General features: G+C 48.7%; 1 protein-coding gene across 6 annotated transcripts in view; it reads right to left on the reverse strand.

Annotated features, from left to right (window-relative positions):
- PITPNM3 (PITPNM family member 3) overlaps positions 1–15,741 on the reverse strand; it is a 518,333-nt gene that overhangs the window by 12,115 nt on the left and 490,477 nt on the right. For all 6 annotated transcript variants that reach the window (XM_075904890.1, XM_075904888.1, XM_075904887.1 and 3 more), the window contains 2 exons: positions 15,512–15,628; positions 61–209 (listed from right to left, as the gene is read on the reverse strand). In XM_075904890.1, the coding sequence (XP_075761005.1) occupies positions 61–209; positions 15,512–15,628 (266 nt within the window). The remainder of the gene's footprint in view (positions 1–60; positions 210–15,511; positions 15,629–15,741) is intronic.

Genomic DNA, 15,741 nt, shown 5'->3' on the forward strand with positions numbered 1-15,741 from the left:
GTTATGGCATAACTCTCTTCATACTATGGAATCTCGCACCTTCAAATCTGAAAGTATTACCTGACCACCATTCTGATGGGATACACGCCAACTCTAAGCCTCTTCTCTTTGGGTATGTTGTAGGATATCCTGCCACTGCTATTGGTGAGCTCCGTGTCGAAATACACCCACCTGCCTGAAGAAGGTTCAGTCATAATAAAAATATCAACCTGTAAAAGAAAACAATGCACATCAGACTCATAACAAATGCCACAGAGAAAGTTGCAAGAAACCCTACAGTAAACAGTTATGGGATACTCTACTCATAGGCCAGTTTCCTACTAACCCCTCCCTAGTTAGAGGGTGGTCTATATACTAAAGCATGAGGGTCTATTATTTACCACTTTTAAATTACTGAGTGCGTTAGATTCCATCTTGCACTGCACTTATGCATACGAGTGCCTCTGTTCATGTCACTAGGAGTTACTCTTACACGGAGGCTACTGTCTACATTGCATCCCTCTTGTGCAAAAGCCTATGCAAATGAAATGTAGATTAGCATATTGTCGTGCTTCATTTGCATAATTAATTAGGGGCTGTTTTTCCCCTAATTAGGCTTTTTCAGGAAGAACTGCTCTTGCACAAGAGGGGGGGGGGTTGCGCAAAAAGGAGCTGTGTAGATGGCTCCTTTTTGTGCAAAAGCCTCTTGTGCAAAAATGGCCCCTAATTCATTATGCAAATGAAGCACGGCAATATGATAATCTGCACTTCATTTGCATAGGCTTATGAAGGAATAGGCTTAGCACAAGGAAGGAATAGGGAAAACAGTTTGCTAACACTAAAGTTAAAAGAATAATTTCTCTACAGACAATCTTCAAAGGAGCAGTGCATTTATAAAGAACGCAGAGATGCATTTTCTTTAGTGAATTACAGCTTGAACTTTCTTTTATTCAGTGATTCAGTTCCTACCTCTTCTTTTATAAAGATGAGAAAAAAATGTCCGTGGTATTACAGTAAGAAGCAATTCCACAGAAAAAGCAAACATGCAAAATCTTTGGCTTGCATCACCCACTCTCAAAGAAGACTCCTCAGTTATATCCATTCCAGATCAAGGACTTTCAGATGGGAACATAAAATGTTACTGTCTGCTATTTCTATTGCAATGTGGTCAAGTCATGGTGCCTCGGTTTCCCCATATAAAATGGCAATAACAATGCTTGCCCTCCTTTGCAAAATGCTTTGAGATCCTTAAATGAAAGGCATCGTGTATAAGGGCTGAGGAGCATGTTTCCATTGTGAGAGCTGAGAGCCCGCAAACTGGAATATTAACTATGCTTGCAACAGTGAACAGTCCACAGCCCAAATGAATTCTTCTAGGGAGCCACACTTTCTTCTGACCCACTAAAGCCATGTGATTCTAAGGAGTCTCTCACTATTGCGTACCTTGCTTTTCCCATTGCTGGAATGCATCTTTTTCTGGGCAGGAACACAGAAGCAATCCAACACACACAATAATGCGGGGAAGGGAAACGTTGCCAAACATTCCCTTACCGGGAAAAAAAATCAAACACCGGGCCTAACCTCTGCTTGAGTAAATTGGCATCGATCCACCAGCATCAAAAGAGTCAGGCTGATTTGTACCACCTCAGAATCTGGCCCCGCTTTCACACAGAGCAGCTGAGGACTTTCTAAAGTTTTCATTTGAAAGTCCAACAAAGGGCATAAAATAGATACTAGGGTGGCATGAATTAAAAGCTTAGGCCTGGTTCAACAAAGCCCTTGAATTAGGGCCTTGGATATTAGCATGATGAGCATTCTAGATAGGATGACCATATTTCCCTCTGCCAAATACGGGACCCTGGTAAAATTGCTCTGAGTTGAACAGCAGTCAATCAGGGCTATTCAGCACAGATGTTCAAAATAAGTTGACCAAGCCTCCATTACATGACATTCTGCATTACTACCTGTCTCTATATCTTATGTAACCTCCTTTTTCCTCCCCGGGTTACTGGGGAGCAGGTCACACTCTCAGGTATGCCTGGGCGCCTGGAGTTTTAACCCAAAAGAGATCCTGAGCACCCCAGTGGTGATGGGGTTTAGTTGGGGAAAGCCCTATCCACCCCCTTGCTGCTGTCCCTTGCTGGCCGTGAATATAAAATGACGGTGCCTCCACCTGACTAGCCTTGTACACACACTCGTGTGCCTTGAGAGCCTCCAGGAATATACTCATTCCAACATAAATCTGGATCTAATTCCAGAACAACTACAAATCCTAGACATCTAATACAATACTTTAAAATAAACAATCTTTACTTAATTTAAATAAACAGGGATTAACAGATTAGCAAGGAATAGCATTAACAAAACACATAACAATAACTGAAGCTTATATAGCTAGACAACAGTGACCCCACCCCAGAGTGTGCACACCCCTAGACTCAGTCCCAGACGCTTGCGTTGGCGCCCTGATGTTGCAGCTGTAGTGAGGATTTGGTCCAGGCTAAACAGCAGCTCTGTCCCAGGCAGCACTTTTCCAACAAGGCTCAAAACTTGCTGTGCCTATAGGAAGCAGCCTGCTAACTCCCAGTTCCAACAGGCATCTAGTAGCTGCATCCAACAGCCGCTGCACTAGGTCAATGTCCTTGACAGCAGCCTGGCTCCCCCTTTGGTTCCAAACTCCAAGGCAGAGTCCCAGACTGCTAGGACTCTTTCTTCAAGCACATGGAGAGAGCCGTCCTCTCTCCCACAAGAATCCTTCTGTCCTGTTTTTTTCCCAAGGGCTCATGGGAATTGTAGTCTGGATTGTAGCACACAGGTTTGTCTCAGAATAAAACAGAGGCCGCTTTAGTAAGGGGACGACACTTAGTAATGTGCTTGTCTGTCTTTCTGCTCAGGAGTTTATTTCTTCATGAACTCCTAAACCCAGGGTGGGCAGTAAAATGGTGGCAGTTCTCCAGGGTTAGCCCCGGGGGAAATGCTGCCACGATAGTTACCTGCATCTCTACAAGTATGGGCAATCACAGCTCACATTGGCCAGGAATGGAGATGGAGGTAAATATGGTGGGGTAAGGGCCCCTCAAGGGCTAACCCTGGCAGACTGGATCTGCCCTGTGGGCTGGTATTTGCCCACCCCTGCCCTAAATGGTAACAGCCACCAGCCCTGCCAGACACCCGCTCCAGAGCTGGGACCCCCTTGGGACCAGCCCCAGGGCTGGACAAAGCAAGCCCATCTCCCAAGGAGAGTAGAGGCTGGGAGGGCTGTTGGGGGGCAGGCATGCTGGCCAATTGGGCGACGTCTGCTCTGCACATTTAGTTCGGAATAAGCAGTTTCGGAAGAAATACTCCGAAATAGCTGATTTCGAAATAGCACGTCTCCACATCAAAAGTGCTGAGCTATTTCGAAGTAGAGCGTCCACGCTACTGAGCGCTCACTCGCATTTAAGGCCACCCAGAACCACTTCAGGCAGGGCATCAGGGTGCAGTTACTTCCTGGAGCTGCTGCCTGAGGCTTGCTGAGGCTCATGCTTAAAGGGACTGCCCCCCACACTGCAGTGTCTCAGTCTTTGTGTCTTTGCCTACCTCCTCGAGGGACAGCAAAGCCTTTTCTTTTGCCTGCTGCAGTTGCCCTTGCGGACACCTCAGCTTGCGAGTCATGGAACTGGAGTTTGTTTCCTTGTACAGGCGGTGAGGGCCGTCAACACCATTTTGCTGCACAGGGTCGTCCACTTCCGTGACATGGGCTTTCCCAACTGCAGAGGGCTATTGACGGCACCCACATCCCCATCCGGGCCCCCGACCATCGGGCTTCTGTCTACATCAACCAGAAGGGGTTCTTCTCAAGGGTCCTGCAGACCATCACGGCCAGTTTACAGGCATGTACGTCGGGTGGTCGGGAAAGGCGCACGACGCCCACAACTCCAGCGTGGACGTGCCAATGTGCATGGTGGGGGACATAACACCAGTCCCACAGTGCCGGAAAACAGCGCCCTTGCCCCTACGGCTGTGGGGCCCGGCGCATGCACTAGCAGTGCTGGCCAGGCCGGGCAGCACACAAGCTGTGCGCCCCGGAGCGGGCCCGCGCACCCTGGGAGGAGAGGGGCCCGTGCCTAACGGGCGGGCCTGCGCATGCGCCCTGCGCCTGGCGCCGCACGCCCGGGCCCAGGGCGCCAAAAGGGCTTGGGCCAGCCCTCACCCCAGTAATATTCTCCCCTGGGCCTCCCCATTAGGGGCCTGTGCCTTGCCCCTCTCTGCCTTTCCCCCAACACCCTCCCTTTCCCACCTTCTCCCATTCTCACTTTCCTCCCTCCCCTGCAGAGATTAAAAAACAGACTTTTTGTGTGGGGGGGGTTAAACTCACTGTTGTTTTTTTTTGCAGTAGAAGTAACTGGGGAGGGACTGGGAAAGAACCTTGGAAGGGAGAGAAGGGAGGGGGAAGTGGGATGAGGAGAGGCTCAGGCCTGGGGTTGGGAGTGGCGCCTGGCTCTGAGGATCCCACTGCCATGGGTGCAGGGGCCTTGGCGGCCATGGGCAGAGGTTGAGGGAGAAGCAGGAGCAGAAGTAGGAGTTGGAGCAGGCGCAGGCGCAGGCAGCATGCTGGAGACCAGGGATTGCACGGCCATGCACGTGTTGCGGCCCTGATGCAGCATCTCCCACCAGGTGTCGCTGCTGCTGGATGTCTTCCTGCAGTCTGTGGTCCAGGGTCTGCTCCAGGGATCGGAGTGCCACAAGGTGCTTCCTCTGGAATTCATCCATGGGTCTCCGGCGCCTGCGGGTCCCTTGGTTTGGGAGACTGCCCTAGGCGGTGTCAACTGTTCCCCTCTTGCAGCTGGTCCAGCTGTGGAGAATAAAGAGACAGTCAGTCATCCCTGGCGATGCTGCACCTGAAGCCTTGCCCTCATCTGTGGATTAGGAGCGAGAGTTCTCAGCTCAGACGAAGGCAATGTACTTGGAACAACGCCATGTGCACTCTAGCAAGTGGGCCATTGCCTGCAAGGGCACAGATATCTCCGGGTGGGAGGGAGGGAAGCATCACTACCACCCCCACCCTCCATCCTGGGGACAAGCAGGCATGGGAAGGTGCAGGCCAGACTGGGATCCTACGGGCGGGAGGGGGGCCATGAGGTGCCATGTGCCCATCGGGTCTGGCAGGGAGAGGATTTGTATCCCTGCCTGCTTGGAAAGAGCGGGACAGTGTACTGGGGGAGGGAGGTGTGTGTGAGCGGCAGAGGCTCCTGTACCTCGGTGGTAGACTTTTTGTGTGTAGGGGGGAGGGCGGGTTAAACTCACTGTTGTTTTTATTTGCAGTAGAAGTAACTGGGGAGGGACTGGGAAAAGAACCTTGGAAGGGAGAGAAGGGAGGAGGAAGTGGGGTGAGGAGAGGCTCAGGCCTGGGGCTGGGAGTGGCACCTGGCTCTGGGGATCCCACCGCCATGGGTGCGGGGGCCTCGGTGCGCTGTCCCTGGGAATGGGTGTGGCTCCAAGTGTGCAGGCATGTACAGCACTGTTGGGTGTGTGTGTGTGTAAGTGTCCAGACTGCTTCTCGTGGTGGCTTGTGGTGGGAGGGGAGGGTGTCCCAACCCGGTGTCATGAATACGGCAGGCCTCTCCAGACACCCCTGGCCTCCTGCCCCCGGTGTGAAGGGAACGTGATGGCGCTCACCTGATGTGGATTCCCCAGCCTCGGACGCTGCCTAGGACATGTCCAGGGTGTGGGGTACTGGCTCCAGGCTCAGGAGGGTGACAGAGCTCGCCTCGTCCAGCTCCTCCTCTTCCTCTTCCTCCTCTATGTCTCTGTCCCCCGGGGGAAGGGGGAGGATGACGACGGGTGTCTCGAGCCCTGAGTCCACTACCGGGGGAGGAGGGAGGGATTGCCCCACCTCCCCAAGAGGCAATCCAGGTCCTCGTCGTAAGGGCAGGTATGAGGTTCTGCTCTGGAGTGGGAGCTGCACTCTCAGGGTACGTCTAAACTACATGGCTCCGTCGACGGAGCCATGTAGATTTGTTGTTTTGGCAAAGGCAAATGAAGCCGCAATTTAAATGATCGCGGCTTCATTTACATTTACATGGCTGCCACGCTGAGCCGACAAACAGCTGATCAGCTGTTTGTCCGCTCAGCGCGCTAGTCTGGACGCTCCCCTGCCGACATCAAAGCCCTTTGTCAGCAGCCCCGTTATTCATCATGGGACGAGGTTTACCGGGGCTGCCGACAAAGGGCTTTGATGTCGGCAGGGGAGCGTCCAGACTAGCGCGCTGAGCGGACAAACAGCTGATCAGCTCTTTGTCGGCTCAGCACGGCAGCCATGTAAATGTAAATGAAGCCTCAATCATTTAAATCGCGGCTTCATTTGCCTTTGCCTGTGTCTAATCTACATGCCTCTGACGACAGAGGCATGTAGTCTAGACACAGCCTCAGGATCTAGCATACGCTTGGCAGAGCTCCTTCACTTTCATCCGCACCTGCTCCTGGGTGTGCATGAGCTCCATGCTGAGGCTCGGGGCTTCCGCCTGGGTGCTGCTGGGAATTCCGTGTGGGAGAGGCCTTTGGGGATGAAGATTTCAAGCCCCGCAGCAGGTACCAGGGATCATGGCATCAGTCCTGCAGTCTGAAAAGTCCGACTGAGCCCGTTCCCCTCCCCCGCCGGGGAAACCCTGCTTTAGGGTGCACATGGGGAGGGGTGACACACCCCGCACTCACTCACTCCTATACCCTTACCCTCTATCACACACAGGCTGCCTCTTGTCCTACGGCCGGATGGGCAAATACCATCCTGTGGGCTGGTTCCAGTCCTTCAGGGTTATCCCCCAGTGGGCCCCCGCAGGTGCAGGCAATCACAGCTCCCATGGGCCACAGACCACCATTCCTAGCCCATGGGAGCTGTGATCCCCCGTACCTGCGGACATGCAAGTAAATAGAGTGGAAGCGGCCCACTAGCGGCTAACCCTGATGAACCGCTGACATTTGACTGCCCACCCCTCTCCTGCTGGCTGCCTGCCTCTCCGCCTGAGCGGGCCACTTGCCGCCCATTGCTTGCCGTATTCACCCACCAGCCACACAAAGGAGGCTGCTGCGGTTGTGCTGATGGCGAGTGACCAGCAGGAGGAGCATGACTCATCTTTAAAAAAAAGTCAGGACAGCTGAAATGGTTTAAATATGGGACGGTCCTGTTAAAAATGGGATGGATGGTTACCCTGATTCTACAACAGTGGCTCTCGATCAGGGTACATGTACGCCGAGGTCTTCTAGGAGGTACTTCAACTCATCAAGATATTGCCTAGTTTTATAAACAGGCTACATAAAAAGCACCAGTGAAGTCTACACTACAATTTCATACGACTTTTTTAATCCTGCTTGAGATACTATCTACTAAAATGTAAGTACAATACTTAGATTCCAAGGTTTTTTTGTAATAATTCTGTGGTAAAAAGGAGAGACAGCAATTTTTTGTGGCATTTTTGTATTTTTCTGTTTGATTTTGTAAGCAAGTTGTTTTCAAGTGAGGCGAAACTTGGAGGTACACAAGGCAAATCAGACACCTGAAAGGGGTACAGTCAGTGCTTTTTTTGTGTGATGGTACTGCCCGGTACACAGTACCAGCACCTCCAGCTACCGGCACACTTTTTTTTTTTTTAAACAAAAAAAAAGCACTGGACAGTAGTCTGGAAAGGTTGAGCACCATTGCTCTAGAAAACATTAGCTTTGATAGAACAGATGTGGAAGTCCACTTATCTTCCTCAGAACCAAGACTGAATTTACCTAAATAGGAATGCATGACAAATCAAGGCATTTCATGGCTGAAATCCTGGAACCTTCCGGGTAGGATAAAATAATGGGATTTTGGGTTGCTTTTACCAGAAGGAAAAACTCCAATATTATCCAAAAATAGAGTTATATGTTGTGTGGTCAGCCTGAAACTATGTTACACTGTCCCTCCACATAGGACACGGAGCATGAAGAAAAATGCATAATGGAAGAGACACTGGAAACAAATAAAATATTAATAAAGCTTGTGAAATGCCTTTGAACTATCCAAATTAAACATCTGACTGTGATCACTCGTCATTCCTGCATGACTTATTTTCCATACACATCTTTATAGCTTAAAAAGTAATGTCCCTCCAAGTTAGTCTTTTTATTTCCTTCTGCCAGCATTGTATTTTGGGTTATACCAGAGACTTGTGTTTAAATGGCAGTATTGGGCCTGCAATCTGAAAGAGGAATGAAGTGGAATACATTTTCAATCCAGTTAGTTTCATGCTTGTACCTTATAAAAGCCAAATGTGTTCACTGTTACTGAGATGACAGAAAGTCAATGGGAATACAAATGAGCCATCTGAAGAAATCCTAAATGGACTCTTTTGAAGAATTTCTTGGAAGACACGTGTAAGCTTCATCACTGTAGCTGACAGCAGCAAAGATAATCTTAATCTTTTCAAGCATCTCAATCCCAGAGTGGGGTCGGGAAATATCCACCCCCATTTTACAGATGGGGAAACCGAGGCACAGAGCAATTACATGACTTGCCCCCAAGGTGGCTTAGCACAGAGCCAGTGGCAGGGTGAAGTTTAGACTCTTAGCCTCCCTGTTCCATGCTTTAGCTAGGAGGCCACCCCTTGCTACCATCCGACACTGATTCTTTTAGTGTAGTTTTACACAAGAGGCTGAATCAATCGTAACTCAAAGAGAATTTTCTGCTTACTGATGAGAGCAACTGAAAGTGAAGCTAACTACATCTGACTCCCCAGTCATGCATAAAGAGTTGCTTATGGAGTGCCCACATTCACACAGGATCCAGCTAATTTAAGAGTTGCCCTCCCACCCACAGCTCTTTCATGTCTCAATCATCAAAACCAGTATGGATTTCAAGTGACCTTCTTGCATCCTCTGCTTCCCCCAGCTATGAGCTATTAAAAGCAGAGGGGTAACTGGCCACAATAGTATCTCAGCATCAATTCTGTTTGGATATGGTCTGCTTTGCTCTCTTGCATTGCTAGCAGAACCACCCCAACTCCAGAGTTAGGAGCAGGAAGAGGGGGAAGATCAAACACTTTGGCTAGACTCTAACTGCTGCTACAAAAGTGCACCCAGGAGAGGGAGTAGATGGCACAGAGAGCAGACATCGTGCCAGGCAGTCAGTTCTCTAAGCACAAGCAAGGGGACCTCCGGCATTACACACCAGAAGGGGTCCAGAGCCAGGCTCACCCTGCCAGCACAGCTGCAGCGTTTTAATGTGACCTGCCTGCCTCCGCGCTGCGCAGGCAGAAGAATGCAACCTGAGTGGCGCATGTCCCCCACCTGTAGTGGCGTAACAAGGGGGGGGTCGGAAGGAGCAGTTGGCCCCTTGGTGCCATGCTATGGGGGGTACCAATTTAGTCCCCCTCCGCTCTTCCTGTCATCCCTCGGCTCATCTGCTCCTCTTCCGCCCGCCACCATCAACGGGAGCCTCCTCCCCACTTCTCCACCCCCAGCCCAACCCTCCTCCATCTCCGCTGGCGGGTTAGTGTGTGCAGGAGCCTGGCCCCAAACTGGAGGGGGTGGGGGAAGACGCGATACAAGCTCCGCCCCTCCCGGGTTGTGCCACGCAGCCATGGGGACGGGGGGAGGGCGCAAGTTTTTCCTTTGCCCCCGGGTGCACAACACTCTCACTACGCTTCTGCCCACCTGAAAACTTGAGCATAAGTGCAAATGCCACAATCTAGTCCTGCAACAGCTCGAGAGGCAGTGCGGTCCAATGGACGGGGCATCGAAGAGGGACTCATAAGACCCACGTGTTATTTCGGACACTAACTGACCTGCTATGTAGTGCTGAGCAAGTCACTTCACTTCTCTGCCTCCTGTTCCCTCTCACCCTGTCACCAACTTGCCTATTTACACTTTTAAGCTTATTGGGACAGGCAATGTATCTCTCTGTACAGCACCTAGCACAACGGTGGTCCCTGTCTTGGAGTTGCTAGATGCTACTGCAGGCTACTCAACGTGTGGCCTACAGGCCGCATGCGGCCCCTTTGTTTGCGGCCCCCGGTGCAGTTTGGATTTACGTGGGGCTCAGCTCACGGCCTGTGGGTGGGAGCCAAAACAAAAAAGGAATCAATATAAATGGTCTTCTGTTGAGATGCGTTTTAGTAGTTAAATTCCTGGACTGTCATTGCTCATTAAAAGTGCTGTCATATGGGTGGAAATCGGGTAAATATTGCATTTTATTAATATCAGCAGAACTGACTTACATGGGGCCTGTATGCTGGGTACTCTTGCCATGTGTATTCATGCCCCTCAGTGTGAAAGAAGCTATTTGCATATATATGTATGTACATGCAACCACACTTAAGTTGCGCACCTCGGCATATGCTATGAGTATCACTGTGGCCCCCGTGGCTTCCAAAGTTGAGTAGCCCTGTGCTACGGTAATATAAATTAATAAATTATGTGGAGGATGGTTACTTCATGAGTGGCTGGGAGCTGTAATCTTCCTGAATGCATAATTGAAGCCTTTTAACGCAAAGCGAATTTGCTCTTTGAGACTGCATTGCTCCCTCGTATCCAGATAGGTTCACAATGTCAGTTAATTCTGCATTTGGGGAATGGTACGCATGAGAAGTCATCATGTTCTGGAGCAATGCAGCTTATGTGCTACTCAGAATGCCAGCCTTGATGTCCCCTCCCAGCTTCCTATTCACTCTACCAAAAGAACCCCCCTTTTATTTTATATATCTAAAACGTGATCAGAATGAAGAGTGGTTGAAAATCTAATAAAAGGGCTCTGATAAAAATCTGCAATAAAGTTTGAGCAAATCTGGGATCTTATCCCCTATGTCATCTCAAGTAATAGGGCTGTTTGAGTTCTTACAAACCAAGAGACCAGCTTGAAACAGCGATCTTAACTAAAGTGCAACCTCACCCCACTCAGACAATTAAATTTATATTGACACAGGCACGGCTGGATCGTGCAATGACATTGTAGCAGCAGCACATTCTTATGAATTGTAGGGCAGAACAACAGGCACCGTTTATGACAGAGAAACACCATGACATGCACTTTTACTGGATCTGGAGTCAACATAAGGAGACAAATTCATCCCCTGCTGTAGTGTAATTGAATTCGGTAATGTTACTTCCAGGATACATTTATAGAATCATAGAACACTACAACTGGAAGGGACCTTGAGAGGTCATCAAGTCCAGTCCCCTGCCCTCATGGCAGGACTCAGTACCGTCTAAACCATCTCTGGTAGACGTCTATCTAACCTGTTCTTAAGTATCTCCAGAGATGGAGATTCCACAACCTTCCTAGAAAACTTACTCCAGTGTTTAACCAGCCTAACAGTTAGGAAGTTTTTCCTAATGTCCAACCTAAACCTCCCTTGCTGCAGTTTAAACCCATTGCTTCTTGACTTATCCTCAGAAGCTAAGAAGAACAATTTGTCTCCCTCCTTCTTGTGACACCCTTTTAGATACCTGAAAACCGTTATCATGTCCCCTCTCAGTCTTCTCCTCTCTAAATTAAACAAGCCCAATTCTTACAGTCTTCCTTTGTAGGTCATGTTCTCTAAACCTTTTACTCAACGTCCACCATGTCACGCAACCAAGAGCTCTCTATGGATGTGTTAGGAATAGCCGGGCCATTTCTGCCTTTTACACTAATTCATTGGAAGAGACTGTGCTGTTACATTAAAGGCAGAGATGCACTGAGGTTCCCTAAACTGTGTTTCCAAACACAGTGGAATGGGGAACTAGCCTGCCTTAGCAAGGAGACCTCTCTCTCTTACACACACACACACACACACACACACACACACACACACACACACACACACACACACACACACACACACACACACACACACACACACACACACAATCTGCACCATCTCAGGCAATAAAGATAACTGCATGTGAGGGGAGGTTGACTACTGCACCTGCACACCTCTTGAAATTAAATTTTAATACTTTAATCTCCAGACATTTCACCTTTAAGGAGCACTATGTTAACCAGTCCAGAGATAGCAGAAGAAATTCAAGCTTCCTCCTTCTACCTCTGCAATGATATCTGAGGGGACAACCTTGAGGACAGGCCTGCACTAACCAGAGGTTTGGCACTGTGGTGATCGATACCCCAGAGGTCAATTTAGTGGATCTAGTAAAGACCTACTAAATTGAGTGCCAATCGTGCTCTGATCAATGCCAGTACTCCGCTGGAATGAGAAGCATAAGGACATTTCTCCCATCAACCCTAACAGTAAAGATCCTGTGACAACTTAGCCCAAGGTACGTCCACTGCAGCTATGCTGAAGTTGGGTACCTTATGTTGACATTGCCTTGTAGTGTAGACCTGCTGTTCTATACGCATATCCAGCTCCAAGCAAGCCTTAGCCAGTCTGTTAAGTTTTCAAGGAGGCAGCCAATTCAGGGTGAGAATCCAAATACTTACAAGGGCAAAGGAGCCACTTCCAGCTCAGAGCATGGGGGGAAAAGCCAATGTCTCTGAAGTACAGTAGTAAAGCTGCCAAAGGGAAGTGACACGGTGACTTAAACAAACAGCTCTGGTACATGCAACGAGTGCCTCCCCCAGCCCCATTCACTACACTTGTGTGACTGCCAGGGTTCTAGGCACCTCCATCACAGCCAGGTTGCCACAACGAAGGCACCAGGACCCCCATCCTCTTCCCATTTAGCAACCTGAAAAAGACAGGGCTGTGTGACCGCTAGTTGTCACGTGGAAAACCGTTGTTGTGACCAACTCCCTAGCCAAGGTCACATGAAATAATGGCTATTTCAGACGACGGGAACTCCAAGCAAGACTTCTTTTACACTCTATTAGGAGTTTCACTGTTCTGTAAGGAAGTCATAATATGGACTGATTAGAGCTTAGAGCTGGTAGTTAATCACTGTTGGCTTCTTTAGCTCACTTTCCCCCAGCTTAGCAGGTGTAGTGCACTGCATCAGTTACAGGAAAAAGAAATCTGTCCCACATCTGCATTCCATGAAACAACGAGGAGCATGGATTTCCTGGCAGTGGTGGTGTGTTAAACAGCAATAAGAGCACAAAGCAGGCTTCCTTTATGAAAACTGGTTATTAAGAATGATTATTTAAATGCAGATGGTTTCCAAAGCAAGATGCCCGAGGTTAGAGTGCAAGCAGTAGATTGTACACAGACCCCATCATTTCATTTCTAGTCTGTGATTACATTCAGCTCAGTTGAGTCACAACCCTGCCAGCAGTGACAGGCAGAGGGATACTAACTGTTGCTTTTCAATAAATTCAGCTACCAACATCACCTTCATTTTCCTGAGACAAACCAGTGATATTTATGCGATCACATATTGTCAATGAAGGCTGATAACTCATTTAAGGAAACAGCTGCAAGCCATTCTTTTAAGGCTGTTTTTTGTGGCATTAAATGGCATGCATCTAGAGGGGACACATTTTGGTTCATACAAGCTGATGATATAAGTGTAGCAGTGTTGAACCTTGCAATTATTCACATTTGTTACTAAATAAAACTGCACTGAACATGAAATCTAAATATGCCAGAGTGCCTGTCCTGGCAACTCAAATGAAGCAAAAAAAATTTCACCATTACAGTTTGCAAAGAATTTGTATAATAATAATAATTAATAATAATAATAATAATAAGTACTAGTCTAATGTTCCACCTAAGCAGATCTCGAAGCTCTATGCCAGGGAGGTCTCAAACCCGGCCAGAGCAATTATGCAATCCTACCTAGGACTCATAGACTCATAGACTTTAAGGTCAGAAGGGACCATTATGATCATCTAGTCTGACCCCCTGCACAGTGCAGGCCACAAAATCTCACCCACCCACTGCTAGAATAATCCTCTCACCTCCTCACTCCTGGCAGGCTGGAGGAGAAGCGGCATGCACTGGGCAGGTTCACTCACTCTGCTTTACTGCAGCTCCTGCCACCATGGGGCATACAGGGGGGTCCAACCATGACTGCTGTGTGGCACCTGCTTCCCCCCACCCAGAGATACCCAAAGCTGCATCCAGGGTGATGGTGGGAAGGGGCAGGGCTTGGGAGACAGGAACAGACAGCCTCCCACCCCATCCCCAGCCCACTGGGAGTACCGGGCCGGATTGTGAAATCACTCCAGCTAGGGAAGGCCAGCAGACCGGGAGGCTATGTCTACACTGCAGGTATCCCGGAAAAGCTATGCCTTCTCCAAGGAATGCATCTGCTTTTTCGGAATAGATTCCAAAAAAGCAGATGGGTTCTTTCGGCTTTCCTGTAGTCCTCATTGTATGAAGATGGAGGGATGTTCCGAAAGAGGAGGGTTTTCCGAAATTTGGACCCGTGTAGACAAGCCAAATTTCGGAAAAGCTTCTTCTGGAAAAAAAAAAGCAGAAAAAGATACGCAAATTGTGGTTCTCTATTTGCGTACCTTTTTCTGGCTTTTCTTTGCAGTCTAGACAAAGCCTGAGACTCCTGCTCTATACAAAGGACAGGATAAGCATCACTATTTCTGGGTGCCAGATGAGAAAACACACAGAAAGGTGAATTGTTTTACTTTACTCAAAACCACTGAGCAAGTCTGTGGCTAAGCTGAGTACCGAACCCTGGTCTCTTGACACCCAGCCACATAGCCTGTCCATGCACTCCTAAATGCCTCAGGCTTCATCTACACTGCAAGACCTTCCGGCAAAAAATATGCTAATGTGGGACTCATTTGCATGAGTTGCAATCCATTAGCATAAGGATCTTGCCCAAAACGGGGGTTTTGCGCAACACCCCCCCCCCCCCCCCCACGTCCACACTGCTTCTTTTTGAGCAAAAAGACCCTGCGCAAAAAGAAACAGCAGAAAATATGCTAATGAGATCGTGACTCATGCAAATCAGTCCCGTATTAGCATATTTTTTGCTGGACGATCTTGCACTGTAGACGAAGCTTCACGGCAAAATTCACTTCCTGGTCAACAGTGGGATGGGGGGAGGTATACTGGTAAGGTGAGAACTTCTGCCCAAAATGCACAGCCCTGCCACTTGAGCTAAAGGAGAATCTACATGAGGTTAAGAGCCGTGTTATATTCTCTGCATATCCCTCCCCAATGGGCATCACACAAATTAGTCACAAGGTTAGTGGGCTGGATGTCCGGTGACACCAGTGGGACTCTGCCCAGTTCCCTTAACCTGAATGTCTCCTCTGGGGGGATAGACATTTCCCTTCCATGATTTGCCGCTGTTACAGGATTCTTTTCTTTAGTTCTCATTCAGTAAGTTAATCCTGTCTCCAGTAGGTGGTGCGATAGGATGGGATCCTTTGTAACCACTTCACAGCAGGTTCAGCGTCAACCTGCTGCGATGGCCAGGAGCGCATAAGAAAGGTGATGGCTGGAAAAGGTCAGACAGGAGAAGGGCTCCATATCAGCACATTTTTGCCAGGGTGACAGGCGATAATAAACAACCCCACCACTGTAGCATCATCTATAACAATATAGACAGTTAAGTGTTGTTGTGCTTGATGAATGTCACCGCTAACATTAATGTGGGGGGAAATGATCCACCAAAAGTCTTGTTTTACCTTTTCTCCTGTTAAAGCTACCATATCCAGGGGCCCGTACATAAACCGCCCCACCAGTATGTGAGGGCCGTCTTCTGCTGCAATAACATCATTCGCTCTGTGATTGGCAGTTACATTCTGAAAGGAAAGCAGAAGATTAGTATTTTATGCCTTTGATAGTATAATTATTATGCTATTTGCATGATATTTGTCAAAGTCAGAGCCTATATGTCAAAGGAAGTCTCTATTCC

This window comes from Pelodiscus sinensis, chromosome 21 (assembly GCF_049634645.1).
Source record: "Pelodiscus sinensis isolate JC-2024 chromosome 21, ASM4963464v1, whole genome shotgun sequence".
Taxonomy (NCBI): Eukaryota; Metazoa; Chordata; order Testudines; family Trionychidae; genus Pelodiscus; species Pelodiscus sinensis.